Here is a 15,563-nt window from a genome sequence, read left to right on the forward strand (position 1 = left end):
GGTATGCTTGTTATTAAAGGATGGAGACCAATTAATAGACCACCATAGTAATCTGGAAAAAACAAGGTTTTTAATTAGGACACAGTTATAAAAGATGGAGAGGATAGGATGAATTTAAAAATTATTTAGGAGGCAAACATGGAAATTAGTAAATGGGTTTGTTGGGGGATATAAGGAAAGATATCGAAAACAGGGAGAGCAAATAAACTCATGTTGCAAACCCACTCTGACTAATTGTCAGTCTTGAGGGCTACAGGTTGGAAAAACTCCTGAGGCCACAGCAAGTTCAGCAGGAAGCAGTTCCAGAAACAATTTGTGAACTCTGCCGTGGGGGTGCGGTGGCAGGCGGGGAAGAGCACCTTCCTGTTTGAGGGCGACTCCCGATTTCTGACCAGAGTGACTTGAGAACCCTGGGACTGGGAACTGCCACTGGGCACCTGGGAAAAGGTACATTTTTAGGTAGGGGGGAATTGATGAGTCTGGTTTTCACCACGTTGAGTTTGAGGAGCCTGTGAGATACTTGGTGGAATGCTGACGGCTTGAGCCTCCAACTCAAGGGAGATGAAAACCAGGAGCACAGATCCGAGAGGAAATAGGGGAAGAGATTTCCCCGTGAGAACCCACAGAAAAGAAGAAGGCCAAGAGGGGAAGCTTCAGGGACACTGAGGTTTACAGGAAGCTCAGAGAAGCCCACAAAGCAGATTTTAAAAAAAGCAAAGGAGAGCGGGGACAGGGGAGCACCCGGGATGCAAGACTCAGACACACAGGTGGGCACTGGGGTGGGCAACAGGATGAAAAGCAGCAGGTGGTCCACTAGGATCTAAAAAATATTCTTTAAAAGCCTGCACAGGTTACAGGTGCAGGGGAGCCAGGCACAGTGTGCCGAGGGTGCACCGACGGTTGGTACAGACCGCTCCTCCAGGGAGCTTCATGAGAAGATGAGAGATAAAGCAATGCAATGGGAAGACAGACAGTGAGCCGGGGACCACAGAAGAAGATGCCCAATTGCCCAGGGCTTCATCTGCCCAGATATCAAAAGGGAAGATGGCCGCAGTCTTCCTACTGACTGTCTCAAGAGTGCACTAGAAACACCTTATCTTCTTTTGAATTCTAGGCTTCTGTTTTGCAGAAAGCAGGTACCTGGTCTCACTTAGGGAATGAGCAACACAGAACCAAGCATTCATTCTGTGCTTTCTCACTGCAAGTTTGAGCCGCCACCCCCAGAGACAGTTGCCTTCTCCTGCTCAGCCTTGCCAGTTACCACAGATTACAGGACAGAAACTGTTTGCTTTATATTTTATAGTAATTGCAACCTTCCACTGTGATAACAATGAAGAAAAGTTCTGTGAATGCTAATTGTTCACCTGCCATCATAAATTACTGTCTTGCATATAGGGAGGTCTCAAGAGAAAGATAGGATTGCCCACCTGTAACAAATGAACGAAGTAAGACAGAAACAAAACAAAGGAGAATGAAAATGTGAACCAAGAGTAAGCACTTGAAAGTTCGCATAAAGCAAAACATAAAGCATCTCTCATAACAGATAGGGGGCTATGAGTCACCCACACTAACCCACAACTGTTCTATTAATAATCAGCATTAATACCACAGGAATTCCAGTGCTCTATTTCAAGTACAACTGTTTTTAAGAAACATATGTTGCAACAAATGAGAATAAATTATTTGAATTATAGCAAAACTAAGACATTGGGACCAAGACAGAAACAAAAGGTCAGAGGCAGGAAAAACACAGTAATTATATTCGAAACTGCATTGGTTTCAGACATCTAAACCACTCTTAAGTTTAATAACAACAGATTTGAGGTAGTAGGCAGATAAATGACATCAACCCTTTCTAATAAAGGACATGTTGCATTCTCACATGCTAACTCACAGGCAATAAAAATGCTCTTACATTCTGAGAAGAGCCTTATAAAAGGGCCGTGTGAAGAAGGCATCCAACAAATACTGGTGTATTAGTGCAAGCCCCAGGATCCTACCACTGAACCGGAACCTGCGGAGGAAAAGCACAAGATCACTTACACGTCAGGGAGTTTCCAAGTAGCTTGATTTGCTTTCTAGAATGCCTTCCAGCTCTAACCAGCTCTGCAGGTCCAAGATTAATCGCCTACTAGGTCCATGAGAGTTAGTGTGCACTACAGGCTGTGTCCTCATTAGGCCAACAGCCACACCTACGTGTTGAAGAAATGTGCTTCGCTCCAATTATTTGGGGAGATACTGCTCCACCTTCACCCGTGTCAGTGATGTCTACCATGTAGCACCCCACACGGCCATCAGGAATTCCCTGTGAGCATGTCAGTGAAATTTCCCCAAACCACTTCTAAGAGACTTTGACAAAATGAGACCGCGATGGTGGAGGGAATGTTGTCTTCTAATTTGTTTGCAACAATTGCCAGCAGGATTTCTCTAATACAAACACAGTAGCAATTCCCTTTTGAGAAAAAAAAATCCCAGTCTTAGAGTGAAAACGTTCCTGCCCCTATTCTCTCTCAAATCCCAGTTCTGATGATAATTGTCACCATACGAGAATTATGCATGTGGACATTCGGGGGAGTTTCCTCAGGGGACATTCTGTTCTCTGAAATTTCAAAGCTCAAGTCTATTCTGAATCACTCTGGAAACTTTATTAGATATATCTGTTATGACTGGATTCTCTGACTTGAGATGGCCACTTATTTTCTCTTCCAAAAGTACGCAAGTTTCTAGCTCTCTGAAAACTTCATGCCTTCCAAGAGCATGAATCCACCCTGAGGCTCACAGTGTCCATTTGTAATTTCAACATCAGGCGGCTAGTTTAAGATTAATGTCCCTCAGCTTTGCTTTTCTTTTTTTCCACTTATGTTAGCATAACGGCAATTGCTATAATTGGGAAGACTCCAAACTGCAGCTAAACGGAAGTTAGTTTGAAAAATAAGTCTTAGAATTTAATGCCCTCCACCTACCAATATTACCCTCATGACTCAAAGAATTTTTTCATGAGTCCTACTCTAGGGTTTTTTTTTTTTGTCACTATCAGTGCAAATGAGCAGGAATAAGCAAACAGGGGTTATAAAAGTATTTAGTCTACACATGCAGGAATTTCTTTAAAATGTAAGGATGTTTGGGAAGAGTGCAATTTGGGATTTTCAGAATAAATAATCCCCAGACGGGAAGCCTGTACCAGTTTCCCTTGATGATGTTCTGTGAGAAACTAGAAAAAGGGGCAATCCCTGGTCACAAACTTCAGAGGCCACTACTAGGCTAAGTGGCGTCTGCTGTGACCTCACACCCCTGCCCTTTTGTCCTCAGTCACTCCAGGTCCCCCATCCTCTGTCCCTCCCCCAGTGTCAGCCACTCCCCCATGGGCTGCTCTAGAAGCAGCCTGACCCCTGGTCCAGGACTTTCGCCCACCCACCCTGACCCCGCCTCAGAGCTCAGGGATGCCCCAAGGTGCAGAGAGGGATTTCGGGGATCCCACTTTTCTTTGATGAAACCTTTTGAATTCTACCCAGCTCACCTGAAGTTAGTCTTATGAAACACAATCTATTCTTAGCTCAGAGACTCCCTGTATATATCATTTGACAACAAAAACGAGAGTCAAATGAGATGTTGAATTAAAAATATAATTTTCTCAAGGGAAAAATGTTTAAAATGTGGATTCCTATAAAAAATAAGACAACAGAAATCAACGGAAGAAAAGAGTTAGGGAAAACATGACTTACCATTCATGATGATTGTCTACAAAAGCAGACATGGGACTTATTTGTACTGTGTATGTGTCATTGGCTGAATACTCAAATAAGCCATAATATGGGTTAAAGAGTTCTCTGGATACCAGGAAGAAAAACTCTCTGGAAGGTCCACTGTAGTCCAGCCTTTAAAAAATCCACAAAAGAACAACAGTTATTTTGTGTGTATGTATGTGTGTGTGTGTGTGTATATAAAATCTATCTATCTCCTGGGCACATTTTCTACAGAGCTCAACTTTCTATAAAACATTCATTACAAGCCTAATTGTTTACATTCCAGGACTGTCCAAAGCAAACTGAATAATCGTCACTCCTAATCTCATCCATGTCTTGACCCAGCATAGTGAAATGGACATTTTATACGGAACACATCCAAAATTGGAGCTACACATCAGATAATGGATACAATAGGCACTATGCTAATAATTTGATTGTATAAATATACAGAAAGAGATAAATATCTTTAATGTTTGGAGCAAGCTTATAAAGAAAGGAGTACAGTGAGAATGCTTTACTTAAAGAGGGCAAAACCTGAGGCTTCAGCAACCTATACCTAGGGGACATGGGGTCCTCACAGATTTCTGAAACATTTTTAAGTGGGGAAAAAAGAGACTTTAATGAATTGGTGAGAGGATATTACAGATACAAGACCCCCTAGGGAGATCAGAGGCAAAAACCAATAGAATGATAAGGTTCAAGTGAAAACGTTAAATTATAAAACACCAAGGAAAATTATAGACAAGGAAAATGAGGGTATCTAAAACTTCATAAGGAAAGAATTTGGAGAAGAGGCTGAAACTCTAGCACCTGACCTCCCGTGTAAATTCCATTTTGGTTACAAGGACATCAAGGTCAAAGTGAAGTATGAAAAGTGACTATGTTAGGTTTGAGGAATGACAAGTGGCTGACAATGCTGGGAGCAAAAAACGCAGTGAAGAGGAGTTCACAGCAAGGCAACCTGATGTGCTGAAATGAAAACGGAAAACAGAAAGGACGTCTGCCTCTGATAAATGTTCACCCAGAGACTCAGGGAGGAATTCGCGCTGAAGGGGGAATGAAAGCAATGGAGTAGTCGGGTGGTAGAATGTTTCAAGACGTTGTTCGCTTTTTTTCTCTTACGGAATTTCCTCCATGGGCTTTACTGCATTTTTTTTTTAAAGGAAATCACCTGAGTCTCACTTGGTGATGGGATTGTGTCATAGAGAAAAGAATCCTATTACAGGTAGAAAATGGAATTGGGAGACTAGTAAGAAAAATAAAATGACTTAGGTGTCTGAGTTGAGAGTTTAACAGAATGTACTTGGAACAGACTTCTGCTATTCACATACCACTTTCTGAATTTTTGCCATCACTGAATATATATGTAGTTATTTACGTAAAATTTTAATTAATTAAATCAAGTTTAATTCACTTGCTCTTTCAATACAACCTTGTCCCACACAATATTTATGAAATTATGATTTTAGCTTTATTTTTTCCTAGTACACATGAAAAGAAATACACAAATATTTAAATAAAAGATATCAGTCTGTGTAATAGCTAACACTGTCTCACACAGCGCCAGTCCACACTACATTTTGGGAGATACAGTGTGGATGCCAAGAACCTGCATGTGCAGAAAATGCAAACATACCAGACTCTCAGGCCCAAAGTGGCCTTAAGGTGACACAATGAGCAGCTTAATAAAACGTGGCTAGCAGATGGCACCAGGAGCAGTGGCACTGTGCTCAGATTGACCTGGGGACTCCCAAAGCGGCACTCTGGCTGCCTCCCAGGTGCAAGGTCTCGTGCTAAGACCAAGGCAGCCTCTGGTAGCTCCCAACCACTGTCCTCATTTGATCTCTGACGCCACCAAGAACAAGCAGAGTGCCTCTTCCACTTGAATGTTCTTCGCATACTTAGGGGCTTTCTTTCAACAAATACCCAAGTGCCTATTATGTTCTGGGTACTAATCTAGATGCTAAAGATTTACACTTTTTTTGAAAAGTCATTTTCTAAAAGAGCTCTTCTGTGTAGTAGCAGTTTCCATATCCCTGGTCTCTTGCCCTCCCTGCTGCCTCCCCCTGCCCCTGAACGTGGCCTTCCTTCCTTCTCCTGTCAAGGAAGGGCTGGGAATTCCCTCTGCTCTGGACACTCTCCAGGCTGTCAAAGTCTGACCTGAGGGGTGGTGTCTAATGCTGGCAACGGCCCTTTGAGGTGTGGTCTTGTCAGCACAGAGCTTAGAAAGGGCTCATGCCCTCTCTTCCTGGGCACTATTCTCCATTAATGCAGCTTAAACCCACCCTGCTTGTGCGGCAGCCACTTGGTTGACTCATCCTGAGCCAGTCATCAGCTCAAACCTTTCGCCTGTACTGCTTCAATCCAGGACTCTCCCATCCTGTCTGCCGGACACTATATCTTTTTAAAACCTCAGCACTAGACTTTACACTCTTTCCTACTAAATTTCACTTGGTAAGATTTAGTCCACAATTCTAGTCTATCCAGATCCTGGTGAAGGCAAAACATCTCTCTAAATTTCTTATCCATGGTGGACTCTATCAGCAGATCCTGTGTCCTTCTGGAAACAGACAGCACCAGTGGGCAAAGGTGGCTGAGCAGTCGGTTTGTCTCCACCCTCACTGTACGGAGAAGGCACAGGTGGAAGGACATCAGTGAAAGCCGCAGCGGGGCATCGGGCTTTGATGCAGACTTCCTGACCGCAGGCTGAATGCTCATTACTCCTTATGGCCTACCCTCAGTACATTTCAACTGTTCAAGACTGAAGAAAAAAATGCTGCTTACAGAGTAGGGCTGGTAAACTATGGCCTGCAGGCCAAATCTGGCCCATCTCCTGGCTTTGTAAATAAAGTTTTATTGGCACACGGCCTTACCTATTTGTTTATGCGTTCTCAGTCTGTGGCTGCTTTTCTCTTAAGATGGCAGAGTTGAGTGTTGGAACAGGGAATGCATGGCCTACAAAGTCTAAAATATTTACTATCTAGCCCTTTCCTGTACAAGCTTGCCAAGCTCTGTTACAGGAGAAAGTGGGAGTAAAATGCTACTTTATTAAAATACCTGGCTTACTATAAATCCTTCTTTCTTAGTGAGGACCACTTCAAGGAAATATAAAATGACTGCAATACCATAGGGCACAGGTCTCCTTGGGGCATGATTGTAACCGAGTCCGAGAGCAGGAATGAGTGACCCCAGCTTTGCGGGGGGGACTCAGACACAGCCCAGGCACACGGTGGTGAAGGTCACAGTTGAAACGCAGACCAAATACTTTATGGGGTGGCTATTCTCACAAAGGGACAACCTGTATACATAAAATGGCTTTTTTAGCTGCTTCAAATTCAACTGTGGTAGTCAGTTAGAAATAGATTTTCTCTGAGCTGCGACTCTTTGTTTAACAACAATGCACTCACCAGAGTGTGTGATAATTATCTTTGTGTGTCTGCCTCCTCTATAAACACCTGTAGCTTGTAACCACACTGAGGGCAGGGGCTATGTCGTTCTGATTTCTGTATCCCATGTACTTAGCCTAATGCAGTAGGTGCTCTGTATATGTTGCTGAATCAATGAGTGGAGCTCCCTAAAGAAAGTCAACATAATTTACACGGTCAGTTGGTACCAGGCCCAGTGAATCACTGTGCACAGGCTTTTCCTTCAGGTGGCATGTGGATTCAGTGACATTAACGGGCTATGCCAATCCCTTACTCCATTTGCAAATATTGTCACAAGGCGCTTAGAGAACCTGGTGTTCATCATTTTCAGGTATAATACCAACTAATATGGTAGCTAGCAAGTGTTAAAACAGCAAAGGTGGACCGGACTGATTGGTTCCTTTATTATGATAACAGCTGAATCTGGCTAACAATAACATGAATGTTCCCTGAGGAGTTAAGCTGAAAAATAAAACTCCTTCCCCCCCCACCCCCAACAGAAAACAAAACTAACAGTTCCTCTAGGAGGAAAATGTATCTTCCACAACTGGGCAGGTTTTTACCTGCCGTTTTTTTTTTTAACTCTAGCAGCACCGATGGACTCAATCTAACACCAAGACAGTTTCTCAAGCTTGATTTGATTACAATCCCAAACTCTCTATCTGAGAGCAGGTTGTAGGGGACAAATGACATCTGTCTCCCTAATCCAGTAGACGTGTCCCAGCAGAGCGCCGCGTGCATGTGCTTCCTGTGATGCCTTAGCAACCTCGTCCGTATAAATAGTTAATATGACTCATGTCCCGGGATCATCTGTTACATTCCTGTTTTGCCAGTTAGGTTGGTTCCACAGCCAAAGGCTTGGCACTGAAACGCAGAAACTCTGGACAACGGGTGTGTAGCCACACAACAGCTGCATGGGAGGGCATTTCCGAATAAGCACAGATGTCCTGAGGGTGCCCGTGCAGTTCTGAGCCCCGTGAAGTGCTGATATAGCATTTTAAACACCATCACATTGACAGGCCAACACCACCCGACTGGTCAGTGGCAACCAATATTTGTTAGATTACTTTCATTCTCCCATTCTTTATGTTCAAGTAAAAATCACTGAAAACAAAGTATTCCAATGGAAGCAGAGCATGAAACAAAAGATGATGGCCTGGGGAACTCGCACCATCATTTCCTACAAGTTCTGTGGAAGACAGAAAGCTCTGCTCCCTTACAAGCCGGGTCAGACACACGTGGCCTGTGCACCCGCTGATTCACCCCTCACATATTTATAGCAGCAGGGCATCGGTTCTCCAGCTACTTAAGAAGGCGTCGTGGGTGAGTAAGGAATTTTGTGAACAATTAAAAGGCAAGCAAAGTTTTACCTGGTGACACCAAGCCTAAGCCCAGATACAGAAGCACCTTCTTCAGCAAGGTTTGGGTTATTTTGGTTATTCTGCAAATGTCCCTTTTGGGAAGAAAACAGGCAGCATCACTAAGCTGAAGCTTTACAGACTTCTGAGAAATAAAGGTCAAGCTCAGAATCCAGTCAACTTCTAAGAAGGATTACACCAGTCCAATCCAAGAGCTGCTGGTTATTTTAGAAGCTGGGACGCAAGACTTTCAGATCTCACCCTCCCTGGTTGCGTTTATTTGCCTGTCTGAGGAGCAAGGTCACAGACATAGCTCATCTGTCCTTAACCCCTAAGCTTAAAGTGTTTGCACACATATCCTCCCTAGTCCAAGGGTGGCTTTGCAAGACAGGTGATTGACGACATATAGATGGCACCTTAGATATAATGAACTCATTCTTTCTTAAAGAAAGGAGCCTTTTACAGACAGAGTCTGCGGTGGAGGAAAAAGAGGTGAGGCAATCGCAGTGTAAACATCCTCTCTCCACCAAGGCCATTGTTTCCTTGCTGTCTGGGGTACTACCAAGTTAATGGCCCAGGATGCCTTATCAGAACACAATAGTCTACCTTGCTGACCTCGGACATCGTTCAGCTTTAGTTGCTAGGACTTTCAATTAGGAAGAAAATGACACGTTGGAGGTTATCGGTGCTCCACTGGCCCCCTTCCTCAAGAAGCAACTTCTAGGCAGACAGAGGCCAGCCTGACAGAAGCAATGACCGCATACGATTCCTCCCCACATGCTGTCCAGATGACTCAGTTTCCAGTCATGCCACGGCTGTTGACAGCCACTCCTCCCCACTTTGCAAGACCAGATAACCAAATTACACTGGGGGTGGAAATTTTAATGATGAGAACTAAACCTCCAGCTCTGACCAAATTAAATCACAGTGGTTTGCTTAGAAACTGCTTACTTTTGATGAAAAGCCAAGTATAACACGAACCGATATTTTAACGAGAAGCATTAATAGGTCTAGGATTATTCTTGTATTTTTTTAATTAATATAGGCATCACCAATATTCTGTCATTAATTCTGCCTCACATGGAATTCATAGTTAACCTTTCTGACTATAAATTTTTCCATCATTTTTCTTGCCTCAGCTATTTCATTTCAGAAACAGTCTATATACAGGGTGTCAGACCTATGCAAAGAAACAGCTTAAAGCAGAGCTAAAGTCTGTGAATCTGCTAATTCACACCTTTTTGGAGCACAGGCAACTGCATTACTCTTTTTAAAAATTTTTTATTGAATTTATCAGGCTGGCATTGGTTAATAAAATTATATATACTTCAGGTGTACAGTTCTATAACACAACATCTGTATGTTGTGTTGTATGTTCACCACCCAAAGTCTAGTCTCCTTCTGTCAGCCTTTATCCCCCTTAACCCTCTTCCACATCCCACCCCCTTTCCCTCTGGCAATTACCATACTGTTGGCTGTGTCTTTGAGGGTCTTTGCTTAATCCCTTCAACTTTTTCACCCAGCCCCCTAAGTCCCCTCCCCTCTGACAGCTGTCATTCTGTTCTCCATATCTATGAGGCTGTTTCTGTTTTATTATTAGTTCATTTTGTTCATTAGGTTCCACATATGAGTGAAATCATATTGTAGTTATCTTTCCCTGTTAGGCTTATTTCAGTTAGAATAATACTCCTCAAGTCTATCCACGCTGTTGCAAAAGGTAAGATTTCCTTGTCTTTTCGGCCGAGCAAATACTCCATTGTGTAAATGTACCACAGCTTTTTAATCCATTCATTTACTGATGGGCACTTGGGTTGCTTCTAAACCTTGACAATGGTAAATAATGCTGCAATAAACATAGAGGTACATATATGCTTTTGAATTAGTGTTTTTGGTTTCTTCAGCTATACTCTCATAAGTGGAATCACTGGGTCATGAGGCAATTCTATTTTTAATTTTTCTAGATATCTCCATATTGCTTCCCATAGAGGCAGTAGCAATCTCCATTCCCAACAACAGTGCTATAGGGTCCTTTCCTCCACATCTTCTCGGGCACTTGTTTGTTGATTTATTGACAATAGCTATTCTGACAGGTGTGAGGTGCTATCTCATTGTGGTTTTAATTTGCATGTCTGTAATGATTAGTGACGTTGAACATTTTTTCATATGTTTATTGGCCATCTGTATGTCCTCTTTGGAGAAGTATCTATTCGGGTCTTTTGCCCATCTTAAAATTGAATTGCTTGGTTCTTTGGTGTTGAGTTGTATAAGTTCTTCATAAATTTTGGGTATTAACAACTTATGAGACGTATCATTAGTGAATATATTCTCCCATTCAGTGCGTTTCCTCTGCTATGCAAGTTTTAGTTTGTTGTAGTCCCATTTGTTTATATTTTCATTTCTCTTGCCCAAGGAGACATAGCGGAAAAAAATGCTGCTACGCAAAATGTCCGAGATTTTACTGTGCTTTCTTCTAAGATTTTTATGGTTTTGAGTCTTACATTTAAGTTTATAATCCACTTTGAGTTTATTCTTGTAAGAGTGTGCTCTAATTTTACTTTTTGTACATATCTCTCCAATTGTCTCAGCATCATTTATTGAATAGACTACCTTTGCCCCACTGTATGTTCTTGCCTCCTCCATTAAATATTAATTGACCATTAAGGCATGGGTTTTTTTCAGGGCTCTATTCTGTTTCATTATCTATGTGTGTGATTTTATGCCAGTACCATGATGTTTTGATGACTATGGCTTAGTAGTATAGTTTAAGATCAGATAGTATGAGTCCTCCAACGTTGTTCTTCTTTTTCAAGATTGCTGTGGCTATTCAGGGTCTTTTGTGATTCGAATATAAAGTTTTGGAATATTTGTTCTAGTTCTGTGAAATATGCCATTAGTATCTTGACAGGAATTGCACTGAATCTGTAGATCGCTTTGGGTTGTATGGATATTTTTTTTCCAAAAGATTTTTATTTATTTGTTTGTAGAGAGAGGGAAGAGGAGGGATCAAAACATTGATTTACTGGCTCTCATATACATCCCAACCAGGGACTGAAGCTGCAACCCAGGCACATGCCCTGACTGATAACTGAACCAGTGACCTTCATCTTTGCAGGATGACACCCAACCAACTGAGCCACACCAGTCGGGGAGGGCAGTATGGATATTTTAATGATGTTAATCCTTCCTATCTATGAACATAGTATATTCTTCCACTTGTTCGTACCTTCTTCAATTTCTTCAGTGTCTTATGTTTCCAAGTACAGGTCTTTTACATCCTTGGTTAAATTTATTCCTAGATATTTTATTTTTGATGCCATTGTAAATGGGTTGTTTTCTTAGTTTCTTTTCTGATAGTTCATTATAAAAATGCAACTGATTTCTGGATATTTATTTTGTATCCTGCTACTTTACTGAATTCACTGATCAGTTCTAGCAGTTTTTTGTTCAAATCTTTGGGGTTCTCTAACAGATGCACTATTCTGAAAAATAAATCCCTTTCTCTACCTATCCCAGCTAATCCATTATAAATAAAGATCTTGATTATGACAAGTAGAAAATATGATCAGTGATATGGTATTAATAAGAATTGCAAGTATTATCACAGATAATATAACAATGACATTAGCAACATAAAATATTCTGTATGTAGCAATACATCTACTGATTTGGAGTTTTCGGAGAAGTAACTCTATCCATATACTTACTCTACTAACTTCAAGTGCAGAAGAAATTACCTTGGTGGCAGTCAGTTGTTAGACAACAGGGAAATAAGAAAAGTCATTCAAGGAGTCATTTCCTAAATCTACTCAAATCCTGACTATATGTTTTCTTTTAACACACATTTTATTTTAGAATAGTTTTTGACTTACGGAAAAGTTTCAAAGATAGTTTGAGGAATTCTGTATCCCTCACACTCAGTTTCCTTCTTATTAATATCCTGTATTAGTATAAACTTGTTACAATTAATGAACCAATATGGATACGTTATTTTTAACTAAAACCGATACTTTATTCAGATTTCCTTAGTTTTTTACCTAACAGTCCTTTTCTGTCCCAGGATCCTATCCCAGATGCTGTACTATATTTAATTGCCATGTTTCCCTAGGGTCCTCTTGGCTGTGACAGTTTCTCAGACTCCTCTACTTTTTGGTGACCTTGACAGTTTTAAGGAGTACTAGACAGGTATCTTGTAGGATGCCACTCAATTTGGATTTGTCTGATGTTTTTCTCACCATTAAACTGACATTATGGGTTTTTTGGGGGAGAAAGACTGAAGAAAGTAAACTGCCATTCTCATCACTCATATCAAGGGTACATACTATCAACATGCTATACCCCTGTTGATGTTAACCTTGACCACCCGGCTGAGTGTTTGTCAGGCATCTCCACTGTAGACTTCATCACCGTACCGCACTATCTGGAAGAAAGTCAGTACGTACGACCCACAATTAAAGAGTAGGGAATTGCACTAAATTACTTGGAAATCTGCACAGATGGTTTGTCTATTCTCCTCTATTTATTCATTCAATCGTGTATTCATATGAGTATAGAGATTCATTTTATACCTTGGGCTACAATTCAATACTGCTTTATTTTTTTTGTTGTTCAAATTGCTCCAGTTTTGACCATTGGAAGTGCTTTTAGTTGGCTCCGTGTCCCTCTGACATCGACTTTTTGAGCACTTCTTTACCCTCTGGCACTACAAGATCCTTCAGGCTTCTTCTCGTACACTTCCTGTCCCAGTCCCAGAGCCGGGCACTGCTTCAAGGAGCCCTACTTCCTTCTATTGAAGAACGATATTGGAATCCAAGATCTGGGCACTACTGGTGTATGTCTTTAAATACGTTTTACTAGAGCTGGACATGAAGAATTTACCCAATGACACATTTCAAGGGCACCAAAATTAATGAAGGGAAAGTGACAGAAAACTTCAAGCTCCATTTTTATTATTCCATTGAAAAACTTAGGCAGCTTTTCACTTGGGGTATTTATTATAACCCAGAAAGAAATATTCCGGTCTTTAAGTTTACTGCAGTAGAATGAATGTATTTGAGAAGGTGGCAAAGGCTAAAATAGCTTCTTAATTTTATGTTGATTTTAGGTTTCTATTCTCCATCAAGTGTACTGTGTTAATTTTTGAAAATAGTATACGTATTCTCAATGCCTAGTAGCAAAATAAAGCCTGTATCTAATCATCTGAATGTATGCTATTGGCATGATAAAGCCATGAGGCCAGAAATTATCTAGCCCTACTCCAGCTTCAGTAAGCCATAATATCTCATTAAGAGATCATTTCTGATGACTGAAACCATACCTCAGAGTATCCTCACACTTATTTTCCCTCTGGGGTTATAGGTAGGAGACAGGTGATAGAAGCAAGAAGCATTTGGATATTAGTGGCAATCAAATACTGAGATATCAAGCCCCACTCAGCCTGGGCCCCCTCCTGGGAATAGATGTCAGCAGTCCAGATCATAGGGAGACTGCATTAGGATGATCAAACACTGAAAGCATCTGTTCTATTCAAACCTGAGTTCTAGGGCTCCCAAAGACTCTCCCCTATACCTCTGAGATCTCAACAAACTGTGGTCCAACCATGCAGGAAGGCAGCTGGACTTCTGGGGGAGGAGAAGCATCCTCATTCAGACCAGACCGATCAGGGCAGGAAATACTTGGCATCCCATGCATACCTGTGATTAGGCTAACAACATTTGTCTTCATTTTCAATTGTGCACCTGCATCTTTAAGCCAATTAACATCAGCTAGAGGTCCATTAAGGCTTGTCAGTAATGAAAGGCTGAAGTCTCAGGCAAGCTTCTGTTCACTTTGTCACACTATATTGTTTTCCCATGTAATGTTTTTCTTTAACCCAGTCATAGCTGGGAGACTATACAACAGTATACATGAAGAGCAGAAGTTATTAGGCACTGCTGAAATGGTGAAAAGATGCACGGGTAGGAAAAAAAATTCCGACAGACCAGCGTTCAGGAGTTTTGCCTCCATCTCAGTGGTGGCCCAAAAGTGCCAAGTGAAAGACTGAGACCTCGTTGTGACTCTCAATCCCAGTTTTGCTGTTCTCTGGTTCTGTTAGCACATGCCAGTTGTTTTATGCGTTGGAGCCTCCATATCATGGACCATATGCTGAACGGTTACACTTTTTGGATACTACTACTGTGATTCCATATGATCCCATAATCTAGCAGTTTACTCCTAGGCATGACTGATAGGGATGGTGTTGAAACAACCCAAATCAACAGAACAAGAAGACAACCAGAGTTCCAGCCATTGTGCAACTTTTTTTATATTCACTCTAGCGGTGCCTGGGTTACAGGGAAGGTACTGAAACTTAAAACCCTCACCTGAAATGAGGAAAGAGGAAGGGGTCTGGGAGAGACGCGAGCTGTCATCATCTCAAATGTTATATAACAGCTGCCACGTCTTGTTGGAAGCAATACACACTGGGGAGTCTGCACTCCACTTCCTGACCCTTACCTATGTGAGCACACTCACGGAAGAGCGGCAGCAGGTGGACACCTTTGATTACACCGGGGAGTTATTTTGGCAGGTGTGCTGCCATGCCAAAAAGAGAGAAAAAACGGGGTCAGACAAATAGCAACCAGGACCCAAGAATTTCTGCTGTGGAGGCTTCCTGGTAGAACAGCAGGATTCTAATTCGTGACTCTGAAACTGAGTTTATTTAACACGTGAAGCACGTTCTACTTTACACCCCTGTGCAGATTAACAAGATCACAGAAGCTAGTAGGATTGTATTTAGGAATGACTGCATTCCTTGGTTTTTTAACTCGAAGTTCCCTTTTCCCTTTAAGAGAGAATTAGAAAAGAAACCAAACCAAACTCTGCTATCCAAAATGATCTATAGTTACAAGTCTTTACCAAAGAATTTCTATGGCAAATGATCTAAAAACCAGAGAAAGCCTTTTTAAAGAAAGCCGAGAGGCTGCAGTGCATGAGAGCGGCATTTCCTGCCAGAAGGATTTCCTGTTTCAGGCGACCGCAGCGAGGATGTGGCGAAA

At 41.7% G+C, this 15,563-nt stretch overlaps 1 protein-coding gene across 7 annotated transcripts in view; it reads right to left on the bottom strand.

Moving 5' to 3' along the window:
• HECW2 (HECT, C2 and WW domain containing E3 ubiquitin protein ligase 2) overlaps positions 1–15,563 on the bottom strand; it is a 352,175-nt gene that overhangs the window by 23,380 nt on the left and 313,232 nt on the right. For all 7 annotated transcript variants that reach the window (XM_053665222.1, XM_053665221.1, XM_053665223.1 and 4 more), the window contains 2 exons: positions 3,723–3,875; positions 1,916–2,014 (listed from right to left, as the gene is read on the bottom strand). In XM_053665222.1, the coding sequence (XP_053521197.1) occupies positions 1,916–2,014; positions 3,723–3,875 (252 nt within the window). The remainder of the gene's footprint in view (positions 1–1,915; positions 2,015–3,722; positions 3,876–15,563) is intronic.

Source organism: Artibeus jamaicensis, unplaced genomic scaffold (assembly GCF_021234435.1).
Source record: "Artibeus jamaicensis isolate MK-2021 breed Jamaican fruit bat unplaced genomic scaffold, CSHL_Jam_final contig_391, whole genome shotgun sequence".
Classification (NCBI taxonomy): Eukaryota; Metazoa; Chordata; class Mammalia; order Chiroptera; family Phyllostomidae; genus Artibeus; species Artibeus jamaicensis.